Source organism: Globicephala melas, chromosome 5 (genome assembly GCF_963455315.2).
Source record: "Globicephala melas chromosome 5, mGloMel1.2, whole genome shotgun sequence".
In the NCBI taxonomy this organism is placed as follows: domain Eukaryota; kingdom Metazoa; phylum Chordata; class Mammalia; order Artiodactyla; family Delphinidae; genus Globicephala; species Globicephala melas.
This window is the reverse complement of record NC_083318.1, coordinates 137,864,849-137,883,694: the sequence shown is the minus strand read 5'-3', so window position 1 is coordinate 137,883,694 and position 18,846 is coordinate 137,864,849. Positions and strand designations below refer to the sequence as shown.

The 18,846-nt window shown below is 39.1% G+C and overlaps 1 protein-coding gene across 5 annotated transcripts in view; it reads left to right on the top strand.

The window, feature by feature from the left end:
* Nucleotides 1-230: 230 nt before the first annotated feature.
* The window catches only part of GRIA2 (glutamate ionotropic receptor AMPA type subunit 2), a 160,898-nt gene continuing 142,282 nt past the window's right edge, over nucleotides 231-18,846 (top strand). For 2 of the 5 annotated variants that reach the window (XR_009564149.1, XM_060299886.1), the window contains exons 1-2: nucleotides 233-718; nucleotides 1,270-1,410. Coding sequence is in view for 4 of the 5 variants with exons in the window: in XM_060299886.1 (XP_060155869.1) it covers nucleotides 631-718; nucleotides 1,270-1,410 (229 nt within the window). In the remaining variant the exon portion in view is untranslated. Of the gene's footprint in view, nucleotides 719-1,269; nucleotides 1,411-18,846 lie in introns of all 5 variants that reach the window. The other 3 variants (XM_030865759.3, XM_030865760.3, XM_030865757.2) reach the window with 2 other exon arrangements.

Below are 18,846 nucleotides of genomic sequence, written 5' to 3'. Positions count from 1 at the left end.
GCGCTGTCCGCGGTGCTGAAAGGCGAGCGCCGGTGGGCGCGACAGCTCGCGAGACCCGAGGTCTCGCCCGGGGGCCGCGGCACCCCGGCTCCGAGCCGCGCTCCCAGCCCCGCGCGCGCGACGCCGTGGCGCGCGGGGCGCGCGGGGGGAGGGGCGCCCCGGCAGCCCGCCCGCCCGCCGCGACTCGCGCACGCGCGCCGGACCCGTCTCTGAGACTCGCGTGCGTGTGTGTGTGTGTGCGCGTGTGCGCGTGTGTGCGTGTGTGTGTGTGCGCGCGCGCGCGCGTGTGAGAGCGGGGAGAGGGAGAAGCGCGCGAGGGTGAGTGTGTGAGTGCATGGGAGGGTGCTGAGTGTGCCGAGGCGCTGGGACCACAGCGGCAGCCTGCTGGAAGCTGCATCCAGCCAGTCTCCGGACTTCGCGAGCGGGGACCGGGCGCAGGGCGGCAGCCACCCGCAGGACCTTGGAAATAGGGATTCCTCTGCCACCACGTCGGGTTTCTAGCAGCTCGGTGCTACATTGCTGTCTCAAAATGCAGAGGATCTAATTTGCCGAGGAGAACGGCCAAAGAAGGAAGAGGAGGAAAAGGGGGGAAAAAAAGGGTATTTTGTGGATGCTCTACTTTTCTTGGAAATGCAAAAGATTATGCATATATCTGTCCTCCTTTCTCCTGTTTTGTGGGGACTGATTTTTGGTGTCTCTTCTAACAGCATACAGATAGGTAGGTACCCTTTGTGCTCTGCTTTTGAATTGTGCATAATTTGGTGGTAATCTTTGTTCACGGTGGACAAATTAATTCATGTCATGTAGACTTATGTCATACCTTGACTGCATTCCAGATTTAAACTGCCTGGAATATATATGTTTTTCTTAAGATGAGGCAAGGGCAGAAGACTATGCCTCTGATACAAGAGAGGGAAAGGGCTTCTCATTAATGACCCCCAGATTTTTATTCCTTCTGCCGTCACAGCATCTTCCGGTTTGTTCAGGTTCTGTAGGGGTTCTGAACGCACAGCTTGTGATCACTAGGGAGGGAGGATGTTTCTGGCCACCCACCTTGTCTTCGGGCCCCCCTGTGCCTTGACCCTCGGCCTAGGATGCTGCCGCCCCCCCGCACACGCACACACACACACCGGTTCCCGGGTCCGTGGATGTGTTTATTCGGCCTGCTAGTGTGAACGAGGGGCTCCGGGGCAGTCGGGCGCTAGCGGGCTCCCCTGCTTTCCGCCGGGCGCTGACACTGTCCTCCCGCTTGGTGTTTGTTCTTTGCAGGGGGGCTGTTTCCCAGGGGCGCCGATCAGGAATACAGTGCATTTCGGGTAGGGATGGTTCAGTTCTCCACTTCGGAGTTCAGACTGACACCCCACATCGACAATTTGGAGGTAGCCAACAGCTTCGCAGTCACCAATGCTTGTGAGTAAGGAATATTTATGTCCTTTCGGGGGGCCGCACGCGGAAAGCGGGCTGGTGTGTGTGTCTGTTCCTGCGTGTCCGTGTCGGGGCGCAGTGACTGCACGCGCGCGTGCGTGTGGCAGCGTCGGGGGAAGGTGTCGGCGATCGCGCGGACGCCCGCTGGCTGGGGCCTGGGGGGCGGTGAAGAGCCAGCGAAAGGCGGCGGGGAGTGTGCGCTCTGGGGCTCGGGTGGGGTGGGTGTCGGAGGTGAGGGGACGCCCTTGGGTGCAGGGCTACCGGCGTAGCTGGAGTCTTCAAGGCGAGCCCTTCACCCCTGTGCCCCGCGAGCACGCGGTGCCCCGGGGCGCGCCGTCGGGCTGCTGGGTAGACGCCACGGCCCCGGGTTGAAATCTGCAGGCCCCGCTCGGGGTCCCCGTGCGGACCCCGTGAGCCTGTATGCTCCCCCGAGACGGGACACGTTGTCACAGCGGTCCCGCAGTGCGCTCGGCACCCGAGGCCCCCCGAGGGGCGCGGCGCGGCTGACGCAGGCCGGGGATCGCGGCCCCGGGAGCTGCGGCCCGAGCGCAGCGGCGAGCGTGCCCGGGGCGCCGCGGGCCCTCGCCGGCCGGGGCGCTGGTTCGCAGGTCGCGGGGCTCCCGCCGAGGCAGCGGGAGGAGGAGGACCCGAAAGCGGCGGGATGCGCCGAGTTCGGAAGGTGGAGAAGCCGCCAACCAGCCATTTTAGTCTTCGCAGCCGTCCTGCTAGTCTCGGCGCGGAGCGCGGTGTCCGGGGACCGGCCGCGGAGCTCCATCCAGGCCTCAGAGTGCTGGGACCCAAGCAATTAAGTCCCCGCGCGGTTCCGTGGGAAGGCTGGCGGGCCCGAGTCCAGGCGCGGCCGCCCCCGGACCCCCTGCCCTCTGCCAGCGGCTGGCATCCTTTCCTGCCGGCTGGGTTGCGGGAACTCTTTTCGGACTTGACGTTCTCAGTGTTTACTGCACAGTTGACAGTCTCGCGGGGGGACTTGCAGATGGCTCCCCTCCCACTCTGGCTACTTGCAAAGGAGCCCGCGGAACATGACCGCAGAGAAAGGCCGACCGCGGAGTCCCCACGGTAGACAGGCAGCTGGTGGCCGTCCCGCTGCTCTGTGATAAGCCTTAATCGTAGAGCCCATGGGTTAGCTTGACTGTAGCGTCAGAAACAGCATCCGCTCGGTTTGAAGCTCCCGTCCACCGAATGAATGAAGGAACGAAACCACTGGCTTTGACCGATAGAGCAGGGGTCGTCATCACGGTCCTGTTAGATGCTTAGAAGTCAACTGTTTATGAAAACCTGTTTAAGAGGATTTCAGTGTTGTGTGTTTTCTTCAGATGTTGGTTCTAAGTGAGAAAAGCAACTGGGCATGGTGGGGAGGAGAGAGAGAGAAAGAGGGAGAGGGAAAGAGGGAGAGAGGGAAAGAGAGAGAGAGAGGCTTAAGTGGATTTGCAGTTAAAAAAAAAACTCCATAGAAGAATATAATAATATATATCTTGGAAAATTTATATATATATGTATGTATACAAAGAAACTGGCTATAGTTTAAGTTTTGAAGGCTTTTTATGCTTGACCTGTTTACCTATCAGATTTTGATTATTCATTTTATTTGATATCAGGTTTCCATTTTTTCCCCCTGAATTGTGAGTTTGACACACAATTGTGCTAAGTATCTGACTGTATGTAATCGTATACTAGTGTGAAAATGCTGTGGAAAGTAATGAACCTAAGGCAAGACTATGATTATTGGAAGGATCTAGATTTTTAAAACAAGGTGAAAAGAATTTGAATATGGTCAATGACAGAGAAGTTCACTCATTGGTGAAAATCATGCCAGGGCCTGGCTGAGAGCACAGGAGATAGGTCCCCTGAAAGCAATGAATATGTCTTCATCCCAAATGCTGAATGATTGTGCTGGGCCTTTGTAAAGACTAAAAAGTAATGGTTAGGTAAGGTTAGGTGACTAGTTTAGGTCCTCAGTCTCAGCATTTTTGGGTAGATTTATTTAATATAAATTTAATTGAAATAAGATATGTAGGCAGAAACTGTACATATATTCAGCACATATATAAATCCATACATTTCCACAGAATGAGTATATCCATGTAATAAGAGATAGATTTCATTTAAAAAAAACACAATTTAATTTGCTTGACCATAATTCTGAGAAAATGGGAAAATCAGATCTTCATTTTGCACAGGTTTTTTTCTTGTTGTTTTTCTTAGAAAATGGAGCTGAGATAAAAAGTTACATGTGTCCAGGTCCCAAATTTTCTCCTCCATGGATTATTCTAGGACAGTAAAACAAATGATGGTGAAGAATTGAATGCATTTTCAAGTTCCCGACACGGGTATTCAGAGCCATGGTCTCTGGTTCTCCCGTGTTATAAGTAGTCTTACTGATTGCTGAGCAGAGCTAGTTGAGGCCCTGGTATGGAAGAGAGACTCATTGAATAGAATTTTCTGGAGTTGACATTAACTCATCGACCAGGCACTCAATTTCTTCATTCCTTTGGGAATTTTACAATCTAGAGTTTGCAAAATGAAATGGAGTGTTTGTATCCTTTTTTTTTTCCCCAAGAGCAATAGAAAATGTAAAATTAGTTTACCTCTTTTCAGAGAGAGAGAGAGAGAGAGATGCTTGTATAAACTACACTCACAAAGTTAGCAGTCAAGAAATGAATGGAGATCTCTAATATCAAATTTATTAAGATGAGCCTTGATCACTTAAATCGTGCTCAAGGCTTTTTCTCGTTAGCCTTTGTTTCCTTGTCTTCTCAGACAGGGGAGTCCATGATTCTTTCCTATATGAAGTGGAAGCAGCAATGTCAAATCTGTTGATAGAAACCCAACCGACTTTCATCCATTTCCTCCAGAAATCTAAGGAATTCTGCTTCTTCACTCCAGTATTAAAATGTGTATCATCAATCAGTGTTCATAAAGTAGCTTGTCCTTCCTCCGAGTTAAACCGTAAAAATCCCATAGGGTAAATTTAACCCTAAATGTAACGTATAAATTTAATATATTAAGAAAGCAGAGTTGTAAACCTTAATAATATAATTTCAAAATAGAAAAGATATTAGTCTGCTAATTTTGGTTGTATTCCTGAGATGGAGGGACTTCTTTGGAACTGCTGAGGCCGATGGGGCTTTCAGGGTCCAGCAGGATCCATGGAATGGGTTAAAGTTATGCAAACGAAATGAAGTCATTATATTCTGAACTGGGTAAGTGACTGTGCAGGCTCTGAACTCCCTCCCACTCCCTCTTTCACAGTCACAGTGGGAATAATGGAAGAACCTACTTGTTCCCATTTGTTTCCATGGGTACCTGAGGAAATAAAGACAGATTTCCAATTTCTTACTTTCTCCTTTTATTTTCCCCTCCCTCCCCACTTCCTTTCTTCCTTCTTTCTGATTAGCTAGAGAGCCTACTAAAGTGAGGTGTTTTTTTTTTTTCCCTGAAGGTTGCTCAAACATAAGACTTCAATATGAGAAAATCCATGAAATCAGAAAAATAAATAAATTAGCATCTGATATTCAACAGTTGAATCAGTAATGGACCTCAAGAATTCTTTCCTTCCTTCCTTCCCCCCTGCCCCCTTCAGTATTTGCTGAGTGTCTTCTAGATGTCAGAGAATAAATGAATGCTGTTCCTATAGTGATTCATTTTTTCCTAACCTTTCCCCTCAATGCTCTTTCAAATAGTTTTCAAATCCTTATTGGCCTGCGCCTTTCCTGTGCACTGTCTGCTGGGTCTCGTCTAAGAAGTTTAGTCTGAGGATGTGGAGATATTCTAGTAGTTTTTCTACAAAAGCAATTTATTACTGTAACTCAACATTTTTGTGACAATAATAAATGTGATATTGGCATATGTGTGTACACCACACATTGTGTATAGGTTAACAAAATCAACAGCAGGTTTTAGGCGAATACTACATATGTTTACATTCTAAAATGTTTTAATAAAGCTTAATGTACTATTTACTAAAACTTTATTTTAGTAAATTTGTTTTATTTTAAACAACATAAAACTGTCTAAAAGGGCTATGAACATGAGTATCTGATCACATAGGGCTTTGGAATTAAAAATATTAAATAGTAAATGTCTTCTTCAAAATCTTTCCTATTTTTTACTGAAAGACTTTGACAAATAGCTATTAGGCTATTTAAAAATAATTTAATAGTTTCATATTTCAATTTCATAACAATAAATTATAAAAATATTAAATTTCAAGAAACACCAGATAAAATCTACTTTTCCTCTAAGCCAGCAGATGGAGATGTTGGAGAAATACTGTTCTTTTGTAAAACTGCTGCGCACACTGCCTTTTGAAGCAACGTAAACCCATTCATTTAGAGAGATGGAATAAATGGCATCTGTTTTGGAAAAACTCACTTAAAATGATGTGTTTGAAAAATAACTCCGAATTCCTTTTAAAAAGAGTGCCTTCGATTTTATTTTAAAAATAGATTATCTTCAATCTTCTTGTGAATTTCATTTGGAAAGAAATTCAGGAGCATAATTGATTATAAATGCTCTTGGACGAGAGAGAATTCTAAAAGTATACTTTTTCCTTGGAGAAAGAATCAAGGCTTTTTAACCTTGACTCTTCAGATCTTATTTATTTACTTATTTTATGGGAGTAGAGTTGATTTACAATGTGGTGTTAGTTTCAGGTGCACAGCAAAGCGATTCATATATATATATATATAATTTTCCTTTATTATTACTACAAAATATTGAGTAGCGTTCCCTGTGCTATCCAGTAGGTCCTTCAGATATTATTTTAAGGTATATTTATTATCATTGAATTTTAGTCATGAATTTTTGAGATTGTGTATCTGTGTTCATCGCATTAATTGGTGCTTGGTAAACCTTTATTACACTTTGCATGAATTTGTATGTGTGTGTTTGTATAGTTATATTATAATTATAGATTTTGAGTAATTATAGATTGGCTGGGCTATCATGTTTTGTCATTTTGTCGAGGTAATTACGAGAGCCTGGAGTTACCCACTTTAATGTATGCCAAAATTTCATAAAAGCAGAATCAACTTGGATGCTCTTAAGCAATTATGAGAATTTGTGGTGTGAAGAAAACTGGGGACAAATGTACCAGAACACACTACCTTACAACCTGGTGTGTAAATCTTCGATTATAAGCAATTGGAAGTTACAAAGAATGAAGTAGCTCTTAATACGTGAGAATAATTAATTTATCATTGGATTTTTTGTAGTTAAGCTTTCATACTCCATGTATATCACAAGAGAATTTCAAGAAAAGACATTATACCAAACAAATCAAAGAATGGCTTTGGTTGAAATATTCTATTTAGGATGTGAGAAACTGAGTATTTAAATAAAAGTTACTGTATGAAACTATAGAAGCTTCATAGTAACAGGAATTTATTCCTGTGCTATTCCTTTCTGAGGTCTTGCAGACTTCAACCTGCTGACTCAAGAGGTTTCCCTTTCATGTCAAGCCTTTAAAGTGATGGGGTCATTGCACCTTGACATTAGGACCGTAAAATGCTGATTCATGCCAGAGCCCAGACTCTCTCTCGGAATCTCTTCCAAAAACACTCACACTTTCAGACGTTCTGGAGCCCTGACGATGTTAAGGAAGGCTGTAGAGGACCAGTTGTTCCCTGGTTATTTCATCAGGTGTTGCCGTATGGTTGACTTTTCAAAGAGCGTGGGGTGTTTTCCCTCCTCTTCCTCTGTTCTCCTCCCTTTAAAAAAAAAGTCACTGAAAGTGCTTAATCTGCAGAGCAGATGCTATTACAGGAAATAAACTTAAATTGAAAAAGCTTTTTTTTTTTTTTTTTTTTAGGTAAGCAGAGGATATACTCCACAGAGCTAAAATCTTGTATTAGATTTAAACATTTTATTGGGATGTTAGTGGCCACTGAGTAAATTATATTTTTCTTCTTTAACTGAATTCTACTGAAGACTCCCCAGACATGATTAAAATCCTAGCTCTTTTATTCCAGCAATTTTCATTCAGATTTTCTGAGGTTTTCTCTAATGTTCTGAATAACTCATTGCCAAATGTCATAAGTAACAATGCCTCGTCAATACAATAGGAAAATTAGTTGCTGAATTCAAGGTTACCCACGATTTTTTTTCGAATCTCAAAATCACCCACGATTTAAAAATTTCCCAAAACTAAAAGGTTTCTCAAAGCAGGTTTCACTAATTTGGGAGAAAAATGAATGTGATTCTTACAGAGGTGTCCATTAGTAGTCTAATACCTATTATTTTTGGTTACTCTTCAGTTTAAAGTATTTTGTCATTTTTGATAATGTTAATTTATAGAATGAAGGCATTTAAAAATTAACGTGGAGAATGAAAACATGCCTTTCTTAATGGCAGGGTCATGCTACTGCTGGCTTTGTATCCTTCACGATTTTTTTATCTGTTACGCAGACTGCATATAGCGGAATGTCTTGTTTTAGAATTATACTTGTTTAAGTCAGAATTTTGCTCTCACGCTACTTTTGGATTTCAGAAGAAAGAATTTATTTGGTAAAATCTGCCTCCGATCCTATTTAGATAGAGGTGTGACACATTTTTCATTTTCATCTACAACTTAGATATGTTCAAAGTTATTATATTTATCCCTAAAGCTACATTGCTCCGTGTTAAAATGCTTTGCTGAAATAAATGCTGTTGGGGTGATGCAGAAGCCATGTTGCAGTGGTTAGAATACAGGGATCCTTTCTCAGGGCCCTGAGGATTATGGGTGTGCCCCACTTCCATTTGTGTTTTGGACTTTCCACAAAAAGTGACTGTTCATATATCTTGAATAGCCACAGAATTGTCTTATCTCCCCCATCCCCCCATCCCCAGGATATTATATACCACAATTTTCTGTGAATTCGTTCATTTTTTATTTAAATTAAAAAAAACTCCAATATTTATTTTATTTTGTTTTTAATTAATTTTTACTGGCGTATAGTTGATTTACAATGTTGTGTTAGTTTCTGCTGTACAACAAAGTGAATCAGTTATACATATACATGTATCCACTCTTTTAAAAATTCTTTTCCCATATAGGTCATTACAGAGTATTGAGTAGAGTTCCCTGTGCTATACAGTAGGTCCTTATTAGTTATCCATTTCATATATAGTAGTGTCAATCCCAACCTCCCAATTTATTCCTCCCTACCTCCTTTCCCCCTTGGTAACCATAGCAAAATTTTTACAAAGCACCGAATTACAAAAATATATTTTTTTAGAGATATTTGAGAATGAGAAATTTATAGACACAGTTTCTTACGGACCAGTTGCTTTAATATTTGCACTAATGGGTGTGATAATTTTATATGCGTGCCTTTTTTTTCTTTTTTGTATTGGCAGTTTATCCTTAGAATCTGTTTTCCAGTAATTTAGCTATCTTTATCCTATTGATAGATTGCTTCAGCAAAAATAAAACCCAACTTGTAATTATAGTTTTATTTTTCATATGTTAATTAACATAATATTGCAAAAAATCATCCAAAATGCTTAGTACTAATGTGTAGCTTTTTTTTTTTTTGTAGAACCTTGACAATTATAAGAGTCTTCAACTGAATAGAACAAGTAGGTTTGGGAGATAAGGATTCATTATAGAAGGGGATTTATGAGGAGATAGTTTCTTAGATTGTTTTACTTTTCACCTCAACATTTCTTGAAGAAATGATATATACCCGTCACTGTTTTACTATTTAAATTGTTATTCAGAATTTCCCTTTATAGTTTTAGTTATGTTAATATCTACATTTTTTTCCTGATTTTATTTTAGTATGTACAGTATGAGCCCAAACTGAATTGAATTGAGAAATGCCTGAATTCTAGTTTGTCTGCAGTCCTCTGAACAGGGCATCATATTTCTACTGAGCTATTTACCCTTTGTGTAAAGTTAATTTCAAACTATAAATACTATGGTATTCACTTTATGCTGCTCTGATACTTGTACTCTGATCAAATTTCAGTACCTCAGAAGGTGTCCCTTCAATGCACATATTTTCCGTTTAATCTTTATAAAAACCCAGTGATACTGATTGAAGTGATAGAAATATGTTTATATAAACTGAGTGTATCTATGCTTGTTATGAAAACATAGAGAAGTGTTACCTAATTCTTCATCGCTACAACATAATATGGCCTTGGTCAATCATTTCTAACTTCAGCATAAAATTAATTGAAGGTCATGTTATATAACTTGATAAAAAAAAGGTTTTCTCAGCCCTTAAACCTTTTGCAGCTGATACTAAGACTTTGCATTAAAATACTCTTTCAGAATTAGTATTCATTTTACAATTTCCCTTGCATAAGTATTGGGTCCACTGCAGTAAGAATATGTCAGCAATATGTGATTATGTATTTTTTATTGTTTATGCAAGAATAAAAGGATAGAATGAGCATTTTGAAATAATTATTTTCACGCCAAAAGGAAAAAAAAATCCTTTGTTGTAGATTGAAATTGCAAGATTTCTTAATGTGTCAGAAGGGGACTGTGGACAAACAGGAAACATTCCAAGAGGCAGTGTAACTGGGTGTACTAGGCAGAGGAGTTGGAATTTGGAACTGGGAAGTTTTTCCTTTTCTCTCTCTTTCTGTTTAAGCTTCTCGTTGACCTGGTGTTTGCTTAGTTTGCATGGCTGCAGTCAGGCTTCTACACTAACATTGAGCTACTATAAAACACTGAATTCTTATCATAATATTACTTTTGATAGGTAGAATTTGTTAGATACTATTAACTACTTCCAGAGGGAGAAAAGAAAGAAAAGAAACATTCTGGATCCCTCATAGGCAAAAACACCACTTTCAGGCACTTTATCATTCTAGGCTGGTTAAAAGAGTCGTTCTCGGTAAAACATTGACAGAAAAGTTTCAGAAAACGCTGTAGCTAAAAATATGTAATGTGGAACATACTACTAGGGTTTGAATTTATGAGAGTCGTAATAAACTTTATCTCCTGCTTGGGGTTCCTGAGATGATTTAGCAACACAACAACTGATAAATGCTAATAGAGCTTATCAGCAGAACACAGAAAAAATTGTCTTTTAGTTTGTTATCTGGTGGTGATTTATTCTCCTTTATTTTTTTTTATTTTTTTTTTTATTTTTGCAGTACGCGGGCCTCTCACTGCTGTGGCCTCTCCTGTTGCGGAGCACAGGCTCAGCGGCCATGGCTCACGGGCCCAGCCGCTCCGCGGCACGTGGGATCTTCCCGGACCGGGGCACGAACCCGTGTCCCCTGCATCGGCAGGCGGACTCTCAACCACTGCGCCACCAGGGAAGCCCTATTCTCCTTTTTTAACATCTAGATAATGGTCATTACAATCCTAGATATATTTTAAAATATGTTAGCATGTCTTACAAGAATATTTAACAAAATTAATGATAATTCTTGAGTGATATATAGGGTTTTTTGTCATTAACGTTAGTCACGCAAAAAATTATTGAAGCGCAATTTGGGACTGAAACGCAGAACACAATGAGTAGTTTCAATCTGAAGAATAAAGATTGTAAGGTGTAGGGGGATCAGTTTAGTCCATATATTGGGGAATATTGTCATCTACATTTTAGTGGCACTAATTTGGAACATTTTAAACATATTCCTCAAAGGTTTCATGTAAGCTATTTATTGTGAATTGCAGATATTGAAAAGGACTGCCTGTTTTCAATAATCCAGCTACCACAGAAGTAGCTCCTGGATTCTAGAATGGGAGGAGGGCTTCCCTTAAAAAAAAAAGTCTCTCTTCCTCACAAGAATTTGGCAAGGAAAGTTCTGGAAGTGCCGATCTCCAGCCGTGGTAGGGAAAGTGTCTGTTTGCTAGTTTTTCTAGAGAGATACACTTCAGTTTAGGGCATGAGTTTCTTCTTTATTCATATCTTATCTTGTGCTTGGGAGGAATTGAAAGATTTCAATCTCATTTTCAGTTTGTGTATGAAATGGAGGTATTGAGCTTTGTAATTCCTGAGCACTTTCACAGTTTGTAGCTTTATTCGTTTTATCAGTTTTTAAGTTTTTACTAGTTTACAGTGTTATTATTAATTTCCATCTGGAGAGGAAATTTTAGGAACAGAGGCAACAATTCAGAGGCAATATCGAGGAACAATAGCGTCTCGGTTTTTTTCCTTCTCTCTCAGAACACAGACAAGTCAAGAATCGTCATCTTAATGATAAATGCGCAAGCGTTTTCTCTACAAAAATAAAAGACGATGCTTCTTTGCAGTTTGCAGCCATGGTGTCCTGGGACACAGAAGAGCGTTAGTTGAGTCTGAACTTGGAATGGAATTCTGGTCCTACTGTTAGATGTGTGGCATCAGACAAGTTGTTTAGCGCAGCTAAGTCTCCGTTTCCACCTTTGGAAAAGGGAATCATACGTTATAGGATTATTTTGGAGATGGAGAATAGGCGTAAAAGCCTGTGTTGGGCACATCTAAGTGCATGGAAGTTAGCGGGCTTGTTGTCACTTTCTGTGTTGAGACCTTTGGATGGTTTTGATAAGCACGTGTTGAGGACAGAGGAAAATGCATTTCTAGTTTCTTGCTGGAATCTTTTTCTGCTGTTTGTATACCAGGGCAGGACTGTTGGGTGACGAAGAAGAGACTAACGAAACAAACCGCATAAGCCCCTTAAAGATATGTTTAGCACGCTAAAATAGGAGAATGGTTTTTAGAAGCCAAGGTGCTGAAACTCAAGCATTATCACCATGTTGCATGTCGCTTCCAGGAGGATGTTGAACAGTTTGGGCTGTTCATCCCTGGAGGGGCTTTCAAGCACATAATTAAGATAGCTACACACATTGTCTAACTGTACACATTATAGATTCCTCAGGATTTATTTCACCTAATTAATTAAATTATATTTATTTAAATGAAAAGCAGATGAGAGAACCCAAGCTTTAGAACCAGACAGATGTGGGTTTGAATATGATTAGGAGCTTTACGACAAAAAGCGTGCATTTTTCTCTTTTGTGGGATGAAGCTGTTTCCTCATCATGCCTGATATTGTTATTGGGGGTTGAAATGAGAAAATAAGAGCCTTGATTAGTTTGTCATAAGTGACCCCAATATTCCCTTCTTCCCTGTATCCCAGCCTTTTACTGTGAACCAAACAGTGTGCTTGGAGAGGTGGAGGAAAATAAAATGGAAATCCTTGTCTTCAGAGAGCTTATATATTCGATAGCTTTATATTTATGCATAACTTTTGTCTTCTCAAAACACTTGCCTAGCTGTTTGGTCTTCACTGTAGCTCTGTACAGTTTATAGGATAAATGGAATTATTATTATACCCATTTCCAGGTGAGAAAACAAATTGGAGTTGTTCTAAGCAACTCTAAATTTGTGGAGGAACTTCTTTTAGAAAACACATCTTCTGCTTCCTGGGTCAGTGTTTTCACAGTGTCAGAGGGCAACGCAGCCAGTATATTAAAATGAGCAGGTGTGGTTTGAAATTACGGCTCCAACATTTACCAGTTGTGAGACTTCGTATATATCAGTTAAACTTTCTAATCCTGTTTCCTCTTCTGTAAAATGGGGGCTATTATAATACCTGCCTCATGAGGAAATTGTCAGATTCCAAAGATAATCATTGCTCCATATAAGACAGTGACTGATGCTGCTAATTTCAGTGATTTCCTATCTCCCCAAGTGCATATTAATTACATAAACTTAGCTCCATGCTTTTAGAGGCATGGAAGGGAAGTAGCTAAGGAGATCTAACATAGCTCTCTGTGTAATTTTTAAATTAGTAAGCTTCTTTAATACAACCATTTGAGCTAATACTGGAGACTAGGGTTTTATTGTTGTCATTTTTAGAATACCGGTGAGTGTGCACATTTACCAAGAATTTTAATGTGTTCTTGATCCCAAAACAGATAAGCATTAAGACCTAAAAATCATGCATGAGGTAAAGAATGCAGATTTGGGTTATCGTTAAGTGTGCATATGTAATACTGTTCAGTTATCCGTTCCACCACCAGTACACTTGAGCAAATAGAAATGATGGTGTCGTTGCCCATGACGAGGGTGACATTAGACACGGGACTGGCTCCTTATGGCTTCTTCCCCGTGGATCAGTCGTCTGCCTCTTACTACATCCAAATCCATCACAGGATTGTCTTCTTTCTTTACCTTTCTAAAATTTTAGTAGATACCTGTTTAATGCCAATCTTTTAGGTAATGTCTCAGGTGACAAAGAACAAGATAAGCTTTCTGTATTGGAAATTATTCATGGGTGCAGAATTATTTTATGGCAAAAGTAGAAGTAGTTAATCCAGGTCAGCTACATGATTTTTGTATTATTGTAGAATGTATAGTGTACTCATTGTTTCCGGATCATGTATAAATATTATCGTATACCTTGGAACTAGATTTGGATCAAAGTGTCTTAAGAGCAGAAATGGTAACTATAAAAATTATGAAGAAAATATAAAAGAGGTAGAGGCTGAAAACTCATTGCTTGTCTACTGACTTAGAATATATTGTTGAAAAATGGGGCAACTAAATGAGGAACTAGTGATATTAACAGTGATGTGAATTGCAGGTCTTTTGTAAACAATTTTAAGTTTTGAATCAGATTTGGAGATGATAATTTATATTTTATTTTGCAAGATTTTCCTTTTTTTTTGCCTCTCTGCCAAAGGTTCTTCAATTCAGTTTGAAATATCATAGACTGCAGAAATTGCTGGGTAGTTTTTTTATATAAAATAATTTGATGTTGAGTAAATTATTTAATTATTATAAATACTATTTTAGTTTGTTACTGAAGAAGCAGGTTGCAAGTCTTACAATACTGTAATACATTGTATAAAATATTAAAAATGTTGATGCATATAACTATTATGAGTAATCTAAGAGACACACCTGACTAGTTCTCCTGTAATGTTGAAACAGATTTTATATGATCTAAACGATTATAATAACAGTTTGAAAATTTCAGGTGGCAAAATCTTGATTATCTGAAAAAAATTGAATCAGTTTTAACATGTAGAAGAAATATATAAAAGTATTAAAAATTGGTCAACAATATCATTTAGGTATTGTGGGTGATTTAAAACCTAAAACATGCAAAAATTAGAATTTAGATTCTTAAGGATTGTGTTTTGAGGTTTAAACATTATGAAGTAAGTAACTCAGTCACGTGGTAATTTTTAAACATTACAAAAGGGGATACAATAAATACTACCTATGTCTTTTCTCCCCTAATTCCGCTTCTCTCAGATAATCACCATCAATGGTTTTCAGAAATACTAGTGTCATAAATACACTGTTCTTTCCGTATCTTGATAATTTGCTATATTAACATAAACTGGAGACCTCTTTTATCTTCACAGTTTCCTCCTTTAGAGTTCCTGCGTGGTATTCTGTTGTTATTTAGCCTGTCTTTTGTTGAGGACTGTTTCCATCTTTTCCTGACTATGTTAATAATGTGTGCCAGTGGGTCTGCAGAATAGATTTCTGTGAGTGGAATGACTGAGTCAAAGGATGTTTGCATTTAAAATTTTGCTACATATTCAAAAAAGGTATGCGATTTACATTGCTACCTAGAGTGTAGGACGATGCCTGCTTTCACCTACTCTTGGGACTAGTGTACAACATTAAACTTGTCTAAGGTTTGCTGTTGCTATTTCACTGCTTAGATTTACAACGATACGTTTTGACTGAAGTTAAACGTTTCTCACCACATTATTTGCCGTTCTGCGTATGTCTGTGCGTGTGCTCGCACTCAAGGGTCTGTTCATAGCTTTGCCTAGCTTTCTCTTGGGTTGTGGCTCTATTTATTATTTATCGATACAACATACATGAAAGTAACACCTACTTGTCATGAGTTGCCACTATCTTAGCCAGATTTTTTGTATTGAAGTATAGCTGATGTACAATGTTGTGTTAAGTTTTGCTGTACAGAAAAGTGATTCAGTTATGCATATATACACATTCTTTTTATGATTCTTTTCCATGGTGGTATATCACAGGGTATTGAATATAGTTCCCTGTGCTCTGCAGTAGGACCTTGTTGTTTATCCATTCTATAAATACTAGTTTGCATCTGCTAATCCCAAACTCCCAGTCCATCCCTCCCCAGCCACCTCCACCTTGGCAACCCCAAGTCTGTTCTCATGTCTGTTGTTCTTCTTTTAACCTCTTCATGATTTTTTAAAACCATGATTTCTGTTTATAATTTTTAAGAATGCATATATTCTTAAATTTTCTTCAGTCAAATTTAGAAGTGGTTTATTTTATTGCTTCAGGATTTTTGTGCTTTGCTCAGAAAGACTTTCCCACTCAGGGTGGTTTAAAGAAAAAGAACTGCTCATCCTTTCACTTAATACCCATCCTATTTTGGTTTCAAGATTTGAAACGTATCTTTCATCTGGATTTATTTGGGATAAATACTAAAATAAGTATACAGCCTTTTCGTTCATAAGGTTAGCCAAATTTCACAGCATATAAAAAAAATCCATTTTTTCCTCCTCGATTTGAAATGCCATCAGATATTCTTCTTGTGTAAATAGTTCCTCAGGGATTTAAAAACAAAAAGGAAACTTACGCAGAAAATGAAATAAACAAGATTAAAACTCTATTACAGGCAAAGGAATGTAAGTTCTGCAAGGTACTTGTTTCCTGAGTAATGCTGTCCCTATAAATTGTGGTTCTGTGTCACTGTGGTCTCAGATCAATAAAGAGGATATCAGACTCTGAAGGTTCACTGAGCCCAGAGGGATAAATAAAGGATTGTGTTATGTTTCTGGCTTGCATTACAGCACTAATGTCACTTAAATGGACTGCTGGTTTGCCTATTCTTAACCTATATCAAGGCTTAAGTAATGGGTTATGATTATGACTTGGGTTTCGAATGTCCCTTTGAAGATAACTTAGTGTCACAATCCATATATGTTCACAAATAGAATATTAAAACCCGAGGATGCAGTTCATATGCAATAAAGGTAAAGGAATTCAGATGCTCGTGGTTTTATTAACGTATAGTTTCATCCTCAGTTTGTCTTAGAAACTAGTTATGTGGTCTCTCTAAAGCCAAGTATCCAGCTATCTATGGTATAAATCTGATTTAAACTGGAATGCTAAATACAATACTGAATTGTTAATTTCATCAGCGAATACTTTCGGTTTGCCTTATGGTGGATGGCATGCACTGTGTATTTTTGGCCAAGCATCAGGGAATTTATAAATCTTTAACAACTACATTTTGTGGAACTCTGAACTTAATGTGGCCCTGAAGTGCCTTTCCATGATCATTAAAATGGAAAGATTTTAACTTTCGAGATAACAATTTTACAAAATGTATTTCATTCAGTTTCTTTAAGTCTCTAGTCATCTGTTTCTATTTTAATATCTTTTGGAGAATAGAAAAATGTTACCTGGATGAACATAAAACAGTTACATAGGCAGAACTTCAGTGTTAGTTTTTTATGCTAATACTTTAAACAAATTAAATATTTTCCTAACATTGGCTTGGTCTCATTCCTTACTCTACTCCTAAAGGCAAAGGAAAGTCAGAAAAAGCCATTTTTCAGAGCTAAAGATGCTGATGTACCACTAAGGGTGTATGTAATGTAGTTCTGGTCCCACAGGACAAAGGTGGACTTAACAGATTTTTCTGGAACAGGACAAAGGTGGACTAAACAGATTTTTCTAGAGGACTCCATGGAGCACAGACCCTGTTCTCTTTTAAGGGATGACTTCTGCTTCTCTTTTCTTACTTTTTTTTTGGCTGTACTTACACTTGTGTCTAAATGGATATTAATATATGTCATAATAATTTTTTGTTTTGATTTAAAACCCTCAACGTTTGAATTAGCTTTCCATTTACTTTTAATTCTCTTTGGCAAATTCAGGTTTCAAAGCACTCTGTAATCATATTTGTCCTTTTTCCATTCATTTTTATTTAGCTCTAAGTTTTCTCAAGGCATTTGTACATCATAATGTTTCTCAGGTGAATCTAATTCAGGACACATTTATTTAAATCTTCCTCCAAAATTAACATAAAAACTTTCTAAAGTTCTGATTAGAAAAATTTTCCTAATTATAAAAGTACTTATTAGGTGGAAAACTTGGAAAACACAAAAGAAAATAAAAATCAACATTAATTTTACTCAAAAAATAATCACTTGTTAATATTTACCAGCGTTCTTTTGTACTTAATGTCATACCTGAAACATTTTTGGATGGCAGTAAAGCCATTTATAAACTTAATTTTCATGAGTTAGTAATACTTATCCCCTAGATTAATTAATCATCTATTTTTTTTTTTTTTTTTTTTTTTTGCGTTACGCGGGCCTCTCACTGTTGTGGCCTCTCCTGTTGCGGAGCACAGGCTCCGGACGCGCAGGCTCAGCAGCCATGGCTCACGGGCCCAGCCGCTCCACGGCATGTGGGATCTTCCCGGACCGGGGCACGAACCCGCGTCCCCTGCATCAACAGGCGGACTCTCAACCACTGCGCCACCAAGGAAGCCCTCGTCTCCTATTTTTACAGATTTTTTTTGAATCCTTCTTTTATCCATTATAAAATATTGCTGCAAATACAAACCTTCTGCATATGTATTTTCCCTCATTTCTGAAGTATTATCACTGGATAAAAGGCCATGAAGCATTTAGTTAAGTATTTCTGGTAAACACTAAGGAAAGCCATACCAATTTATAATCCTAGCAACAGTCTATAAAAAGTCTAATCTCACAGACCCTCAGCATCAGTGTTAGTATTTTTAAACATCCTTATATATTTCATCACCAGAAGATCCTTTTTGTTATATAAAACAAGTTTTCATGTTTGTTACACATTTATGTTTCTTTTTTCACAAATTGTTTATTACAATCTTGTACCCAAATTTCATTGCCATATTGGTATTTTTTTCCCCATTGAGTTGCATAAGTTATTTAGTCAAGATCAGTGTGGGAGAGGAAGATGGGGCTAGGGAGTTGCCCATCGGGCAGTTACATGCTGTGGCCAGACAAGGACCAGGCCACTTCAGCAGCCGTTTCACTGGGTAGAGCTATTCACGTGGCTGTGTCCAGCTCCAAGGCAGTGGAGACTAACTGTCCTTGGGTCCAAAGGAGGAGAACAGTATGTTGGAGAAGATTATTAATGTCTACAATAACTGCCACCCCTTTGCCCATCAAAACCTACTTAATTTTTTGCCTAAGTTTATTATTGTTCTTTTCAATTTTGCATAGGATTATTTTTCAAGTATTGTTTCAAAGATTTTTTTGTTTGGAATTTTTCCCCTCCAGTACATCTGCACACATTTAAAACTTCTAATCACATAGAAAGACAGAGTGGAAAACAATTTACGTCTCTCTCCTTACATGTCTAGTCTTTCTCTAGAGATGGCCACTTTTAACCATCTCTGTTATTCTGCTAGTGGTTAACTCTATATTCATAACATGATCATACCATCAGTTTTATATTGCTC